This window comes from Musca domestica, unplaced genomic scaffold (assembly GCF_030504385.1).
Source record: "Musca domestica strain aabys unplaced genomic scaffold, Musca_domestica.polishedcontigs.V.1.1 29, whole genome shotgun sequence".
Taxonomy (NCBI): domain Eukaryota; kingdom Metazoa; phylum Arthropoda; class Insecta; order Diptera; family Muscidae; genus Musca; species Musca domestica.
Window position 1 is genome coordinate 11307599 of NW_026712296.1, and position 16839 is coordinate 11324437.

A 16839-nucleotide genomic window follows, 5' to 3' on the forward strand; every position below is an offset into this window, starting at 1 on the left:
CCTGTTTTTAAACAGGTACTCGAAACCCGAAGAAAGGATTTCCGACAAAAGTCAAGCCTTCAGGTGGCGCCCCAGTACCTTAATTGTGAAAAGGACGTAACGTTATGTTACAGCCCCTAAAGCCCGCGACGCGGATCACTAGATTACGGTAGTTTACAAATAAAAATTTTAAAAAAGTGAAAGAAAAATGAAAAACTATTAAAGAAAATAAAAAAAACTCCTGAAAAATTAAAAAACAAAGTAAATTAAATTAAATAAAAAGTGAGAATTTTTAAAAAAAAAGTATCAAAATAAAGGAAATTTTAAAAAAGTGAAAGTAAAATAAAAACATTGATACAAGAATTGTGAAAAATGAAAAACTATTAAAGAAAATAAAAAAAACTCCTGAAAAATTAAAAAACAAAGTAAATTAAATTAAATAAAAAGTGAGAATTTAAAAAAAAAATAAAAAAAAAGTATCAAAATAAAGGAAATTAAAATGATAATTACAAAATGAAAACTTAAAAAAAAAAAAAAAAAAAAAAAAAAAAACTTGTGAAAACTTAAATGCAAAGTAAATTAAATGAAGTGAGAAATAAAAGAGAAACAATTGTGAGAAATTATAAAAAAAAGAGATAAAAAATAAAGCAATTTAAATAAGTTTGAATGAATATAAATAAAAATAAAGTTAAGACAGAAATAAAAATTAAAATAAAAAAAAATTGTTTGAACAATATTAAATATTTTAACAATTTATAAATAAAAGTGAAAAAAAATCGGACACAACAAAACTTTGAAAACTTTGAAAGGACTAAGAAAAACGATCATCTCATCTGAGGATGCTACTCCAGACTCTAATGATGCTGCTATTGTAAGAATAACTTTAAGAATTCAAATTAAGAACAAATTTAGTTCCTAACATTTTATAGTTATAGTTATTTGTTACCTATGAAATTTTTTTTTGTTCCCAATACTGATAAATAACGTAACTTTGATAGCTCCACCTTTCCTTTTGATAAAGAGAAAAAATGTTAGAATCACTGGATGATATTGCCGCAAAATTAAATAGAATTACGATAAATCCATCTTCAAATAACATGGAGACTCAAACAAGGGCAAACACCCTTACATCAGGTAGTTCAGCACTCACGGACAGACAAAGAAATGAAATCACACGAATGATTACAAACCTTTTGGCCGGACGAGACGAAACGTTTGACGATGGTAGTGACATACCGGTAGGAACAGTCTCCTCGAGACTGGAGGAACTGGACAAAGTTCCAGATATAGTGAAATCCTTGAGGGAATTTTCGGGAAAACCCGGAGAATTCAGCTCTTGGAGGAAATCAGTCGAAAGGGTGATTGATTTATACTCATCACTTCGTGGTACCGGGAAATACTACGCAATTTTGCATACAATTCGTACGAAAATTATAGGTGAGGCCGATACTGCTTTAGAATCCTATAGGACTCCATTGGATTGGGCCAAAATACGCAAATGTCTGATGGTGCACTACGCGGATAAACGAGATATAGGTACACTAGAGTACCAAATGAATGTTTTGTGTCAGGGGCACAGAGGTGTCACAGAGTTCTATCAGGACGTCTATCAAACACTATCTCTAATTTTGGATAAGGTTTCCTGCCTGGAATTGGACGACGGTAGTCTCAGAGCCATGACGAATACATATCGAGAGAAGGCACTTGATACCTTCATAAGAGGCCTGAACGGCGACCTTCCTAGGCTGCTCAGTGTCAAGGGTCCTACATCTCTACCAGAGGCTCTACATCTTTGTTTGAAGCTAGACAATATGGCATTTCGGAGAGATTATGCCCAGAAGGGAGGCCATAGACAGGAACCATTGAGGATGTCAACTGGTTCGAAATTTTACCCAGAATTGGCAAATATTCCGACTCATAGGCCTAGAGTATCCCCAGCTTTTCCATTTCCGAACAATTTGAATATGCAGAATCAGCGTCCTCAGTTTGGGGGACAACCATTTGCTCATCGTCCTCAGCAATTCTTTCAACGAAATCAGATGGGAGGACACCAAATCACTCGTCCTTATACGGGAACCCAGAATTTTCCTCAGAACCAATTTAGGCAATTTCCCTCACAATTTTACAATAACCAGAGTAAGCCAGAACCCATGGATATTGACAGGTCAATACAAGTAAGACCCCAACAGAACCAGAATTTTAAAAGACCTGCCCAGTTTTCGGTACAGACTCCTATGAATAAGATTCAGCGTAATTTTCATGTAAACGTGGATAATCAATACCCAGATATTGAGAACCAATCCCCAAATATCGACGATTACCGAGACAACAGTGACTATCAGCCAGTAGACGAAAATGACACAGGGAATTACGGACAACAGGATATAATACCGGACGATTACCAGGAACGTAACCCCGATGACATTCCAGCCAACTTCATAGATATGAATTTTTTAGATTAAACTGTTCCTCGTTGCCATACTTTCAAGTCAAAACGAGGGACGGGAAGACATTAGACTTTTTATTGGATACAGGAAGCAGTAAAAATTATATAAGACCAACTTTGGTCCTGAGACCCAAGTTGAATGACAATAGGTTTAGCGTAAAATCTGTAGGCGGCGATGTGGAAGTTTCACACCACACTCTTCTTAACATGTTCGGCGTCAATGACGTCCCACTAAAATTCTTCCTTCTACCTGGTTTGGTATCTTTCGACGGGATTTTGGGGAATGACAGCTTGAAGGAATTATCGGCAGTAATTCATACTTCCGAAGATTATTTCCAAGTAAGAGGTGGCAAGAAAATTGCCATTAGACAGAGAATATCCCAGAATGTTAATAGTCTGGAGCTGGAGGCTGATCATCTATCATTAAGTCAGAGGAGTTCTCTCAATAATATTGCAAGGCAGCACCGGAACCTGTTCTCAGATCCGGATGAGAGATTAACATACACCTCTGTTGTGGTTGGAGAAATCCGAACTGAAAACGAATCTCCAATCTATACGCGAAGTTATCCTTACCCAATGGCATTAAAAGATGTCGTGGAGGAAGAGATTCGTCGTCTCCTTCGGGATGGCATCATAAGACCATCCAGATCCCCGTACAACTCCCCTATTTGGGTAGTGCCCAAAAAGGAGGACAGTTCTGGTCGAAAAAAATATCGTTTGGTCGTTGACTTTAGAAAGCTCAACGCCGTCACCATACCGGATAAATATCCGATTCCCGAGGTGACGGAAGTCCTATCTAACCTAGGGGGGAATCAATATTTTACGGTCATTGATCTTAAAAGCGGTTTCCATCAAATACCCCTACGGGAGGAGGATAGACAGAAAATCGCATTCTCAATCAACAATGGCAAGTACGAGTTCACGAGACTGCCATTTGGCCTGAGGAACGCGCCAGCAATATTTCAGCGAACGCTGGACGATATACTCAGAGAATTGATTGGAAAAATCTGTTTTGTTTACATCGATGATATTATCATCTTTGGCAAGGACGAGAAGTCACACGCCGAGAACATAAAGAAAGTTTTCCAAACACTAGAGTCCGCTAATATGAAGATCCAGTTGGACAAGTGTTCATTCTTTAAACAAGAAGTGGAATTTTTGGGATTTATTGTGTCGAGGGATGGTATAAAAACCAACCCAAAGAAAGTGGAAGCCATTCTTAATTTCCCGATTCCTAAGACACTTAAGGAACTTCGTTCTTTCCTTGGCCTCTCGGGCTACTATCGAAGGTTCGTAAGGGGATATGCCGATGTAGCAAAGCCGCTGACATCGCTCCTCAGAGGGGAGGAAGGCAGAATTCCAAAGACAGCTTCCAGTCAAATTCCGGTGACATTAGATGTTTCCGCCGTAGAAGCTTTCAACGAGCTAAGAAATGCATTGGTTTCAAACGATGTGATACTTGCGTATCCAGATTTCAGAGAAGATTTTGACCTAACGACGGATGCCTCCAGTGTCGCTCTTGGAGCAGTGTTGAGTCAAAAGGGAAGACCAATTGCATTCATTTCAAGAACTCTGGATGAAACAGAGGAGCATTACGCCACAAATGAGAGGGAAATGTTGGCCATCATATGGGCCCTCACTACCTTGAGGAATTATCTATACGGATCGAAGAAAGTTATAATTTATACCGACCACCAACCCCTCACTTACGCCATTAGTAACAAAAATAGCAATGCGAAGATGAAACGCTGGAAATGTACTCTGGAGGAATATAATTACGAATTGCGGTACAAACCCGGAAGACAGAATGTCGTAGCAGATGCTCTGTCTAGAACGGTACAGAAGGACAATAATGCTATTACTCCGATTAATTCACTGACTCCCACACAGCATAGTGCGGAGAGCTCACCAGAGACCCTTATACCCAGTGTTGAGTCACCCATTAATGTTTTCAAGAACCAGCTTCTCATAAGTGTGGATGACACATCAACGTACCAGTTCAATGTTGTTTTCCCAAGCATCCACCGACACACAATTACTGAACCACATTATGACGAACGAAAACTTCAAACAATCTTGAAGAGGTATTTGAACCCGTCTGTAATTAACGGAATCAAGGCACCCGAACAAATAATGGGAAAAATTCAGAACATTTATCCACTCCATTTTAGCCAGTACAAATGCAATGGTTTACTCAGAAGGTAGTAGAAGATATATTATCAGAAAATGACCAGGAAAAAATAATTATTGATACCCACAATAGAGCCCATAGGAACGACAGAGAGAACAAAACACAGATTTTGGAAAATTATTATTTTCCAGGGATGTCGGGAAAAATAAAGCGAATTATAAAACTGTGCACGACGTGTAAGAAAAACAAATACGAGAGACATCCCAATGAACCTTACCTTTGTGAGACGCCTATTCCAAATTACCCAGGTCATACTATTCATATTGATATATTCTCTACAGATAGGAAATTAGTTCTGACCTCCATTGACAAATTCTCAAAGTACGTTAAAGTGAAAATACTAGACGGAAGATCTACTGAGGCTATTAGAAGACCACTGAGGGAATTATTATTCTCTTACGGAGTTCCGAAGAATGTGGTAATGGACAACGAACCGTCTCTAAATTCCAGTTCGATATTATTCATGATGAAGGACGAATTAGGAATAAATATTTTTACGACCCCATCCTACAGGAGCGAGGCTAACGGACAGATAGAACGCTTTCATTCTACCCTCGCTGAGATAATGAGATGTTTGAAAAGTGATGGAACATCCAGGAATTTTGAGGAATTACTGGAGAGGGCTGTTAATGAATACAATCACTCGATTCACTCCACGGTGAATAGAAGACCTGTTGACTGTTGACTTTTCTCCACAAGACATAGAGACTACCAGACGGAATATTGTTGACAAACTCAGACAGAAACAGGCCAACGACTTGACGTATCATAACAAAAAGAAACGACCAGTTAAGGATTATATTCCCGGACAATTAATTTATGTAAGCAACAACAAAAGGTTAGGAACGAAACTAAGCGACCGTTACAAAGAGGAAATAGTTAAGGAAAACCGAAATACCACCATTTTGACCGAAAGCGGAAGGGCTATTCACAAAAGCCATATTAGAAATTAATAAAATCCTAAATTTTACAGATTGTTTCCTGGAAACGCCCTGGCTGACTTCAGCATCCTCGACTACTCGAACGCAAGACTCATTTCAATTCATAATGGAATAGCAAGGAAACAGAACGGGACATTTAAAGTAATTCATTCAATAGATCTTGAACAGTATGAAAACCTCACTCGTGAAACCGAACACATTCTAGACAAATTCGTGAACCTAGACCATCCTCTCCGTCCATTTATGAAGCAACAATTAATTGACATCAATGGACTATTAGACCGTCTGATGCCGCACAGAGAGAAAAGATCGATAGACTTCATAGGAAGTGCTTGGAAGTGGATTGCAGGCAGTCCAGATAGTCATGATTTTCAGATCCTAGAACAGAAAATTGGCAATATTTTGGAAAATAACAATAGTCAGCTGATAATAAACCAATTAATTTCGGAAAGAATAACCGAAATAACTAATAAGACGAATGAAATGATAAAAAGGGAAGGGTGGAACGATGAAGTAGTATCCAAAATCGAAAGAAAACTTAATTTTATTGAAAAAGAGTTACAAAACGTAGAGTTTGCAATACAGTGGGCTAAAGCTAATATCGTCAATTCATTTCTGCTTTCTAAAATCGAAATCGATCAAATAAACACTGTTTTTGAAAAATATAATATTCCTACTTATTCGATAGATGAACTATTAACTTTTGGATCCGTAAAAATTGTTACAAATAAACGAGAAATTTTGTACATCCTTAGTATCCCTGTAACTCAAGAAGAAGTTTGTAAAGTATATTTCATAAAACCTATAAAAACTGGAGATGTAATTGATAAAATTGAATACGAAAAAATTTTGGAATGTAATAAAGAATTATTTGGAATAAAAACAGAATGTAAAAGTAATTACGACATAACAATTTGTAATAGAGATAAGCTTATTTCATTAAGAAATGATAATTGTATAACTAATTTGTTCAAAAGTAGAGTAGGGAAATGCACCCAAATAAACAACGAACACATACCAACAATTGAAGAGATCGGATCGGACTTGCTCTTGCTGAACCAATATCAAGGCGCTATCAGTGTAGACAACGAGCAGATTTTTTTAAACGGGACTTATCTCATCAAACATTTCAACGTCACTATAAGAATCGATGGCCACAGTTACAGTTCAAGAGGAATAAGTGCCAATAAACCTCTTCCCGCCTTTTTGCAATCAAAAGGTCCAAAAGACAAATTAGAAGAAGTAATATCATTGGAGCTGCTTAAACAGTTGAACGTAAAGAACATCGAACGAATACGATCTATGGAAACCAAAGGTACCTTAGCAGTCGGCATCGGTTGTGTTTCTGCAATAATCCTTACAACTATAACAATAATATCACTGAGAAGAAAATATGCAAAAAACTCCGAAAATAATAATCTGAAAATCGAAGATGCCCCAGGAGATGAAATAGAGATTGCGGAAGTAAATTTACCTACAACTTCGAAAGAAACTAAAACATCCAGCATTTACAATATTCATTCATTTTGAACAATCGGGACGATTGTATTTAAGAGGGGAGGAGTTAACACCAGACATATTCAAATTCAACATTAGCAACCCAAAGAATTCATCAACCAAAGTATAAGCGTGTCATTTTGCTGACACTGCAGTTCCCACCGAAACACTGACAACAACATCCAACAGGCAGACAGCAACATTCCATCGCCAACACGAGCAGGTGTCCAGTATCATCTGGGTGCATGAATCCAAAGTATAAGTTAGGGTAGTTTTATTTCATTATTTACTTTGTAGTCCGGAACCTTAACCAATAAAGACGTGATTGCTTGCAGTAAGCAGCAATCACAAATTTTTAAAAAAAATAAATAAATTAACATTGAATTAATTTATATATATATATATATATATATATATATATATATATATATATATATATATATATATATATATATATATATATATATATATATATATATATTTTTTTTTTTTTTTTTTTTTCTTGAAGTAAAAAAGCTGTAATTTTGGCCGGTCCGAACGTTGAGTACTCTCCACCAGTTGGAACAAATTTGGTAATTTTCAAAAAACTAAAATCCGCTGAAAATTCTGTTAAAACCTTAAAAATACCTAATGTAGCCGTTATATTAGGCTTTAAAAGACGACGTGGACCTGCCTAGGCAACTATTGTCATAAGCCATTACAATATTCAAATGCGAAATCTGAAAAAAATCCTTGAATAATGTCACTAAAATCATCAAAATACTAAATATCGGGAGGTACCGTTATATGAGGGCTATAGGAAGACGTGAACCTGCACAGGCAATTTTCTGTCATAGACTGTAGTATCCATAACGAACTGCAAATACCAAAATGGAAACTATTCCGGCGAATAATGTCGCTAAAATCATCAAAATACCAAATATCGGGAGATGCCGTTATCTTGGCGCCATACGAAGACTTGGACCTGCACAGACTATTTTCTGTCATAAACTGTAGTATCTATTACGAACTTCAAATACCAAATTTGAAACAATTCGGGTGAATATTGTCGCTAAAATCATCAAAATACAGAATATCGGGAGGTACCGTTGTACGGGGCTATACCAAAACGTGGACCTACATGGCCCATTTTCAATACCAAAAGTCCTGCAGACATAATATACATTTGAGTAAAATTTTATCAACCTACTTCATTTCGTTCGGAAGCTAGAGTGATTGCCACAGACGTACGGACATCGCTTAATTGACATTGACTCTATATAATATACCCTCAATACTATGATGGAGGGTATAAAAGGTATATATAAGTTTGCAGCTTATATAACTTGTTTTTGAGACGAAATATTGTAATTTGACTCCCCCAATTAAAAAGATTGTTACACAAAAAAATATTTTATGTTTAAAATTCGGGAATTTAAATTTTAAAGTCATCTCAAAAATAAGCTAAACATGCTGAAAACTTCTATAAGGTGATTTAATGATGTGATACGATAATGCAAAAAATTCAACAATTCAATTCTATTTGGAAGTTTCATTTGCGTTGGTTCTTAATATATAACCAAATAACTAACGCCTTTCATTAACATAACTATATATACACTGGTGGCCAAAACTAAAGCAACTGAAATTACAAGGAGAATGAATGCCCTGTAACTTTTTTAAAAGAAAATGAGAAAGTTTTTCTTGTTTTAAATTAAGTACTTTATTTACTTTTTAAAAACTTAAATTTAAAACCAAAATTCATTTTTATATAAAAAATAATGTTTGGTAAAGTCAATTAACCCGATTTTGGGTTGTACAAAACAAAAGCAACTCTGTTGTACATTCATATAACCGCTGCAATTTCAGTTGTTTTTACTGTGATATTTATCGCTTTTTGCTTCCTTCGACAATTTCGTTTGTCATAAATTCTTTTTGAGAAGTTTTTTACAACAGTATTTGTTTTTGTTTTTTAAGTACTGCCCAAAAAAGTTTTAAAAATGGCTAGAAGCAAATACAGTACCTGAATAAAACAGCAAATTATCAGTGACTATCAATACAACATATCACAGAAAATAATTTCCGAGAAATATTTCATAAATATTTAAATATTTATTTCTGTATACTAAGTTGGTTTTTTGAAACTTGATCAGTAGTAACAGTCTATAACGGATGAAGGCCGTGAAAAACTTCAGCCCGTACTGATCCACAAATTGTGAGAGAAATAAAAAAACAACCATTTAAGAGTTCAACTGGATTGGTGAGAGAGCAATCATTGGATATAAGCTCGAGATCAGTGCGTAGATGAGTATTGGCAGATGGTCTGCATGCCCGTAAGACATCAAAAAAAATCAAAAAGGCTTTCTGAAACGATAATATTAAGTGGAATCAAGGTCAATGGGAAAAAAATTATTTCTGGGATGAGTCTACGTTTAATATTAAAGGCTCAGACGTGAAAAATTTTACGGTGAGAAGTTTAAAAAACTAAGGACTCAAGCCGCAGTGTTGCAAAGGTACAGTGAATCATGAGGGTCAAAAATGGCGTGGCGCTCTTTTTCTTTCTATAGATTTGGGCCTTTCCATAAAATAAAGGAAGTTGTGGATCGGTTTGTTTACAAAGATGTGTTGGACATCAGGTTGTTCCCTTACGCTGAATGAAATATTCGGCTGATTTGGGTGTTTCAGCATGACAATGATCCCAAACTTGTATCAAAACTTGTCAAATATTGGTTGCGGGAGTCAAAAATTGATGTTTTGTTATGGCCGGCACAATTACCTGTCCTAAACTCCATAGAAAACCTTAGGAGTATCGTAGATAGGAAGATCAAGCGAGAATCGGAAATAAATAAGCACAACATTTTCTAAACAATTCGGGGTGCCTGGGAAAGCACACCCAATTGAGCGTGTTATAGATTCAATGCCTCGTAGGTGTGCAGCTGCTATCAAAAATAATGGTTATGCTATCGACTACTAGCCAAAATTTAATTATTTTAAAATAAAAAATCAAAAGTTGCTTTAGTTTTGACCAAGCAAAAATTGGGTCATTTTAGTTTTCCACATATTATTTTTCGTTCAAAATTATTTTTGTATTTTTTTTATAGTTTCTTAAAAGTGAATTACGATTTGTTTATTATTACGATTTGGAAAAAATAATTACGATTTGTTTATTTTTGTAAAAGTTACAGGACATTTATCGTCTTTGCGATTTAAGTTGCTTTAGTTTTGGCCACCAGTGTATATATGCACAGCAACATTTTGTACAAATTATTACAAACAAACAAAAAAATATTGAGTGCGAAAACTAATTTAATGACTACTTATAGCAACATTTAATGTTTATTTATTTTTATTTATTTGTTTATTTATTTATTTTTTTTTTTTTTTTTTTTTGTAACTAAACTCTGGATATTAGAACGATATTTTATCGCTTCGATCTTAAGAAATAAATACTATGCAATGCATGTATATTGAGTGTATTCATAGTGGTGAATAAAAGAAAGAAGAAAAAAACCATGTGTGTCAACATTTGTTTGTATAATTCCAATAGCTTTGTTTGGTTTTTGTCTAACAATAAATTTCAAATTTTGTCCAAAAATATCTTAAAACTAGAGCTTTTTTACGTTTGTCAATCTTAATAATGATTTTGTTGTTTATCATTCACATATCATTCAATAAAAAATTCATAGAATTTCCATTGTAGAACGCGACAATAGCTTCAATGGATACTGAATAGATCGCCAGCCGATGGTAGTGGAGCCAAACCACCAGTTACATCTGGTAATTGAGTAAGATCGGGCAAGTTCGAGAGATGGTCCCGTATCTCTTTTTGTACAGCCAAAACCTTTTCCTTTTTCTTTTTAGATTCCTGTAAGTGAAAAGAAATAATAAAAAATAAATAATGCAACAGGTTGCATATTTAGAGAACCGTATGTGATTTTTTTTTTGTTTCACTTGAAAATAAAAACCAAATAGAAAATATTTCTTAGTACAGATATAGACTTTGCGAATTTTGGAAATACTGGCATGTTTGACTGTGATGCATATTGTTACAAGCAATGGATTAATTAAAGTAGGAACCTCAAAGATAATTAACCTGGCGTTTATGCAAAGCAAATTGTCTGCAATAAGAGTTGTATTTTACTGATTAAGTCTGATTATAAAGCCACTGGCTACAATCAAAATGAATCCATATGAATCATGATGCTGTGGGGTTTTGGTTTGACCATGTAAGAGTTACATGCAATAAGATTCAATGATGTTGGTGGAGATATCAGAAATGTACTTAAATGAAGAAGAAACCGACGTATAATCCTTTTCTTAGTCCAAACTTGCCAATATTCTTTGGTGTGAGACTTAGGCTTATAGGAGAAAAAATTACCCAATGTCTATCTTTTAATTCTCGGATACAAAATCAGCTCTAATTCTTCAACTGGCCAGAAAATTAAAGTAGCTAAAAAGACTAATAAGTTAACTGCACATCTTTGAACATAGCGTAAGCTACTTTTGATAAGCTTCATAAAATCACATTATATGTCGACGCTTAATGGGGGAGATTACGAAACGGTTGACCAATATTCTCTATTTCCTATCTGGTCTATTATAATATAATAATATTACAAGGTGTCAGATTTGTGCCATTGATTGGACTGGATGTGCAAAATTTAAATAAAATCGAACAATTACAGGGTGATATAAAAAAACTGCAACAGAGTCAAACGCCAAAAATTTTACATTTTTTTAAATTTTATTGAATGAAGGCAAAAAATGTCGGAAATATCATCAAATTTTGGAATAAGTTTATATTACTTCGAATTGGTCAAACGGCCAATGAAACCATCACACGCTGCCCGAATGTTGCTCTGCGGTATTTTGGAACATTTCCGGCGAAGCGCTTGCTTGAGGTGATCGACACTTTGGTGCTTTTTGGTGCCAACCTTGATTTCCAAAATACTCCAGACAAAATAGTCCAACGGATTGGTATCCGGGGATTTTGGTGGCCATTGTGCGCTGGAAATGAAGCATGGAACCTTATTCTGTAAACATTCTTCGGTGGCGCGTGCTGAGTGCGATGGCGCTAAGTGCTGTTGGAATGTCTGAGGTCAGCGGCCAAAATGTTAGCGTGCCCAAGGCATTAATACACCCTCCAGAATATTTTCGCGATAATATTCGCCATTTATTCTGATGCCACGTCGATTAATATGAGCGGAGACCGACCATCGGCTGTTATGGCGGCAATCACCATTGCCGGGGCTTGAGTTCTGGTGGCCAACCTGAAATGCACATTTTCACCTGACCTCTTCGGCAAGTAGACACGATCATTTTGTTTGTCAACAAACTGCTGGACAACGAATGTTTTCTCATCGGAGAAAACCAAATTCGGCAGTTCACCACTTTCCGCCAAGCGAAGCAACTCTTCAGTCCTTTTGAGTCAATTTTCTTTCTGTTGCGGTGTAAGATCTTGCACATTTTGGAATTCCAATGGTTTTACCCCGAGCTCATTTTTCAATATTTGCCGAATGGAATATTGTGATATGTTCAGCTCACGAGCCATTTTTCGGCCACTTCGAAGCGGACTTCGATCAAGTCGCTTCTTTACTTTTCGAATCAATTCTGCTGATGTTGCTGTTTTCTTCCGTCCACTTCCTTGACGTCTGGCTACGCTACCAGTATCACGAATAACTACGCTTGTAATATAATGAGCTGTCACTGGAATAATTTAACAGCTTTCGAACGAGTGGCTTAGAAATGACAGCAGTCTGAAGTTGGTTGCAGTTTTTTCATATCACCCTGTATTTACAGCTCTATAGGAAAAATTGTTACTCAAAAGTTTAACCAGAACGAGTGGACCGAAATATATATTAGATCTATGATTAACAGAAATATTGAGATACACGAAATTTGATGAAATTCACGAACTTGATTCGCCGTTGGGGAGGTACCAGAAGTAGTTGGTCGATAAATTCCATATTTACATCAGAATTTGTGTTGATAGAAATATGGAGGTGTGACGGGTGTGAAAGAAATCGGATGCTCACTTCGAGTGTTATAATCTTCATGGCGATTCAAAATGTTGATCCGTTGCGGGTGAGGCATCAGAAGTAGTGGACCGATATTGCCATTATCAGACAGACGGACGGACACCCCCAAATCGACAAAGAGACCTAGGGTCCGTTATTTCGAACAGGCACGATTTGGACGTATCAAATGATATATACCCTCTGTAGCCATATGACTGAGAGTGTAAAAAATTTTAGTATTTATAGTCTTTGAGAAATCATACACAATTTGTTTATATCTCAGAAGACGAAAGTTATTTTTTTCTTGTTTAAAAGATTACACTACCAGTTTATGTAAGTTCACACTATATAAACGTATATTTTTATACTTAATTCTTCAGTAATCATCAGTGCTTTAGAAATACACTTTATATTTCTTACCTCTAAACGTTTTTCTGCTTGAGCAAGGAGTTCCTTTTGTTCTGCCTGAAAATCACGCAACATCACTGCAAGTTTTGTACGCTCTTCCATTTCGGCAGCAAGTCTTGAATTGTAGTCATTCAAAAGTTCAACAGCTTCATTTACCTAAAAAATAAAAGTGGTTAAAAATATTAATAAATTACATATTTATAAGTTACAATGTACTTTTTGAATTTAATCTTAATAAACTTTAAATCCGACTTGTTTCATTAAAGTACCTTTCAAGCTTTTTTCACATCTAAAATTAAATTCCGTTACAATTAGTCTTTTTAGATATAAATGTAAAAATAAATATATAAGCGGTCCAGACGGCACATTCTTAGCATTCTACGAATGAGATTGTTCATTTTTCATATTTTGGATGGTTTTTGTTGAAAATATACTACAATACACATACATTTCAAGTTAAGCACCCATTTTATTAAAATCTATTAACTTTACCAAATTACATCGGCTATGCCAAATGTTAGGGACTCAAAAAATGGTTGTCCAAACTTTTTTGAGAACAGACAACTGCCTTCCTAAGATGTTTGTTGAGCTACATCAAGACTGTCGCATAAATATTAAGGTCGGAATGTAGAGTAAAACCCTTTTGACTAGACCGACTCCAAAAAAATTGCGAGTGTTACAACAATATAAAGCGTTTGTGAGACGCATGCACATAGCCAGCTCGACCCATTTCACCGATGCAATAATTTTTGTAGTATAAGTTAACATAAAATATGCTATATAAAACAGTAACAATTGAGTCTCATATATTATTTTTACAAAGGATATAGCACAAACTGTTTTTATAATAGGGATTAAAACCGTTACTATTTAATGCTGTAACTTTACAATACATTGCAATGAAAAGTTTCAGATAAGTTAAACTCTATACAAAACGTTATCGATTATGAAATGTGTTACACACCTGTTTAGCTAAATTTTGAGCAGCCTCCTTGTCCTCCAATTTAGATAGGCAACTGACTTCAGATATTTCCGGAGGCAGATTGGCAATTCGTTCACGAACAACAGCATCACTTGAGGCAGAATTTTCAATGCTAATCAGTGCTTTAATGAGATCTTCAGGTTCGGGTGGTTCTCCCAATGGAACATAGGGACTATTATCACCATCCCCATTGTGTTCCAAAACATTACTACTCGATGTTTTCTCTTCTACACGCGAAGGTGATGGACGAGTCTTTTTGGAACGATGTTTGTTATCCTCATGTTTACGTTTCGATTCACGTCTCTCGTCCGCTCCAGCAGAGGTAGCCGTGTTGTCTAAGCCCTTTTTGCAATTCAAGCGAGTTCGATAATCATCAATAATTTTCGAATCATAAACACCTCTTTCTTCCCATATATTAAGAATGCGTCCCAAACTGCCAAACAGTTTTTCGGTACTGCATGTTTCTCCAATGTGGGCAAAAGCTTTGGGCAATGCGTTCATATATTCCTTACCATATTCGGGACCTTTCTTTTTGCTATTTTGTATAACATCGTTGGCCAAATACATGAATGTCAATTTTTTTGGTTCGGGTACTAGAAAAACAAAGTGGCCGTTAGCGATGCGGTTTGTCACGTCGTATCGGGAATTCCCCACTTACCTCCATGCAATTCACGCAACCAAGTCTTAACAATACTGGCATGATGTTTGCGGTGATGTATCAGCCACAGGGATAATGTCTGGATGCTTTGCTGACTTGAATTGAGCTCTGCCAACTTTTTTAGAAAAGCTGTCTCGGTAAATGCCGACATCTCCACCTAAGCCGGCAACTGAAAATCGACAATACAAAATGTTCTGTACGCCTCTTAGGGCACCTAACTCGTGATATACTTCACCGATGATTAAATATTCCGGAAAACTCCAAAAATATTTAGTCCTTTGTTGATTTGCTGCGTTGCGTGTTTACTTTTTTCCTCTCAGGATTATTTTTACACAGCTGTCATTTAGATAGGGTTTCATAGTTCGACTTTTGAATAATTGATAAATTGCTGTTAGTTTGGTACTCGGTTGTTCTTTTCGAATGTGGATTATATCTAATAGCATGTTTCCAATGGCATTCGAACAACGTTGTCGTTCTAAGGCCGGAAATACATAAAGAGCATATTTGGCTGGCTTAAGTCATCGGCTGGCTTCTTCGTAGATGAACAAAGGAGTTTTAGGTTGACTTAGTTCGATTTTGGCCCTGGGCTCCTTTGTTCATTTCCGAAGAAGCCAGCCGATGACTTAAGCCAGCCAGATAAGCGCTTTACGTATTTCCAGCTTAAGAATTACGTACGCAGCGAAGAAGTGAAAGGGAAGAAATAGCTGTACACGTTTCCATGTGTCATGTCATCATATTTGCTTTGTTGAATAAAAAAATAAAAATATAGAATAAAATAAAATACAATCGTTTACTTTGTAATAAAAGAAATTCAACATATTTTACATATCTTTCGTTAATAAAAGGTTTAATATTACATTTCATGGGCAAGAATTGCGAGCCTGGGGTGCGATTCTTGTTCTATGAAAGGAAAACTATTTTCTTCCATTTTTTTTTTTTTGTGATATCATGAAACGTAATTTAAAATATACATTTACATTAAATTTACATTAAAATCCTTATCCAGTAGTGTGATTCTCTAAAGGTGAAAGTACATAAAAAGTTATTTTGACTGGCTTCTTAGTAGAGGAACAAAGAAGTTTTAGGTTGACTTAGTTCGATTTCGGCCCTAGGCTCCTTTGTTCTTTTCCGAAGAATCCAGCCGATGACTTAAGCTAGTCAGAAAAGCGTTTTATGTATTCTTACCTTAACTCTTTTTTTGAGTTACCCACAAAAGTTGGTTAAAATAAATTGCATATAATATGGGTAATTAATGAAATTTATCGGTAAGGTAGCGTCGAAATCAAAGTAGTTGTTAAGACTTACCGATAGATACCAATGTTGTTTCAAAATTACTGATTTTTAAGTTTTAAGTGAGTTTATTGTGATTTGCAAATTATCACGGTTGACTCTGGCAAAGATGTAAAGATATTTTGTATAATGTCCAAAGCAAAGTAAAATTAAGAAGATAAAGTCATGAAAAAATTTTCCACCTCTGCATTTTCTGTAATTTATTTTGTCTCTGATTTGTGTATATAATACATTTATAAATAAACATTTTGACAATGAGATGTTGTCGAAACGTGAAAATACAACCCTGTTGCCAGGTACAAGTGGCAACGGTGTTATATTTTCACGCTGAAGTCCAGATTTAAGCCTTGGTCTGTCCTAGCCTTAATATCCATGATATAATTAGAAGGGTAATCTTTTTTTGACAAATGGCAACCCCTTTTCATATTAGAACTCATCTATAATTTTTTAG

The 16839-nt window shown here is 35.5% G+C and overlaps 1 protein-coding gene across 1 annotated transcript; it reads right to left on the reverse strand.

Moving 5' to 3' along the window:
- Positions 1-10548: 10548 nt before the first annotated feature.
- On the reverse strand, positions 10549-15473 carry LOC101898233 (regulation of nuclear pre-mRNA domain-containing protein 1B). The gene is made up of 4 exons (XM_005175177.4): positions 15099-15473; positions 14423-15033; positions 13471-13614; positions 10549-10898 (listed from the first exon to the last, which is right to left on the reverse strand). The coding sequence occupies exons 1-4, from the start codon at positions 15247-15249 to the stop codon at positions 10749-10751; spliced, it is 1056 nt and encodes a 351-aa protein (XP_005175234.1). The 5' UTR covers positions 15250-15473; the 3' UTR covers positions 10549-10748.
- Positions 15474-16839: the final 1366 nt, after the last annotated feature.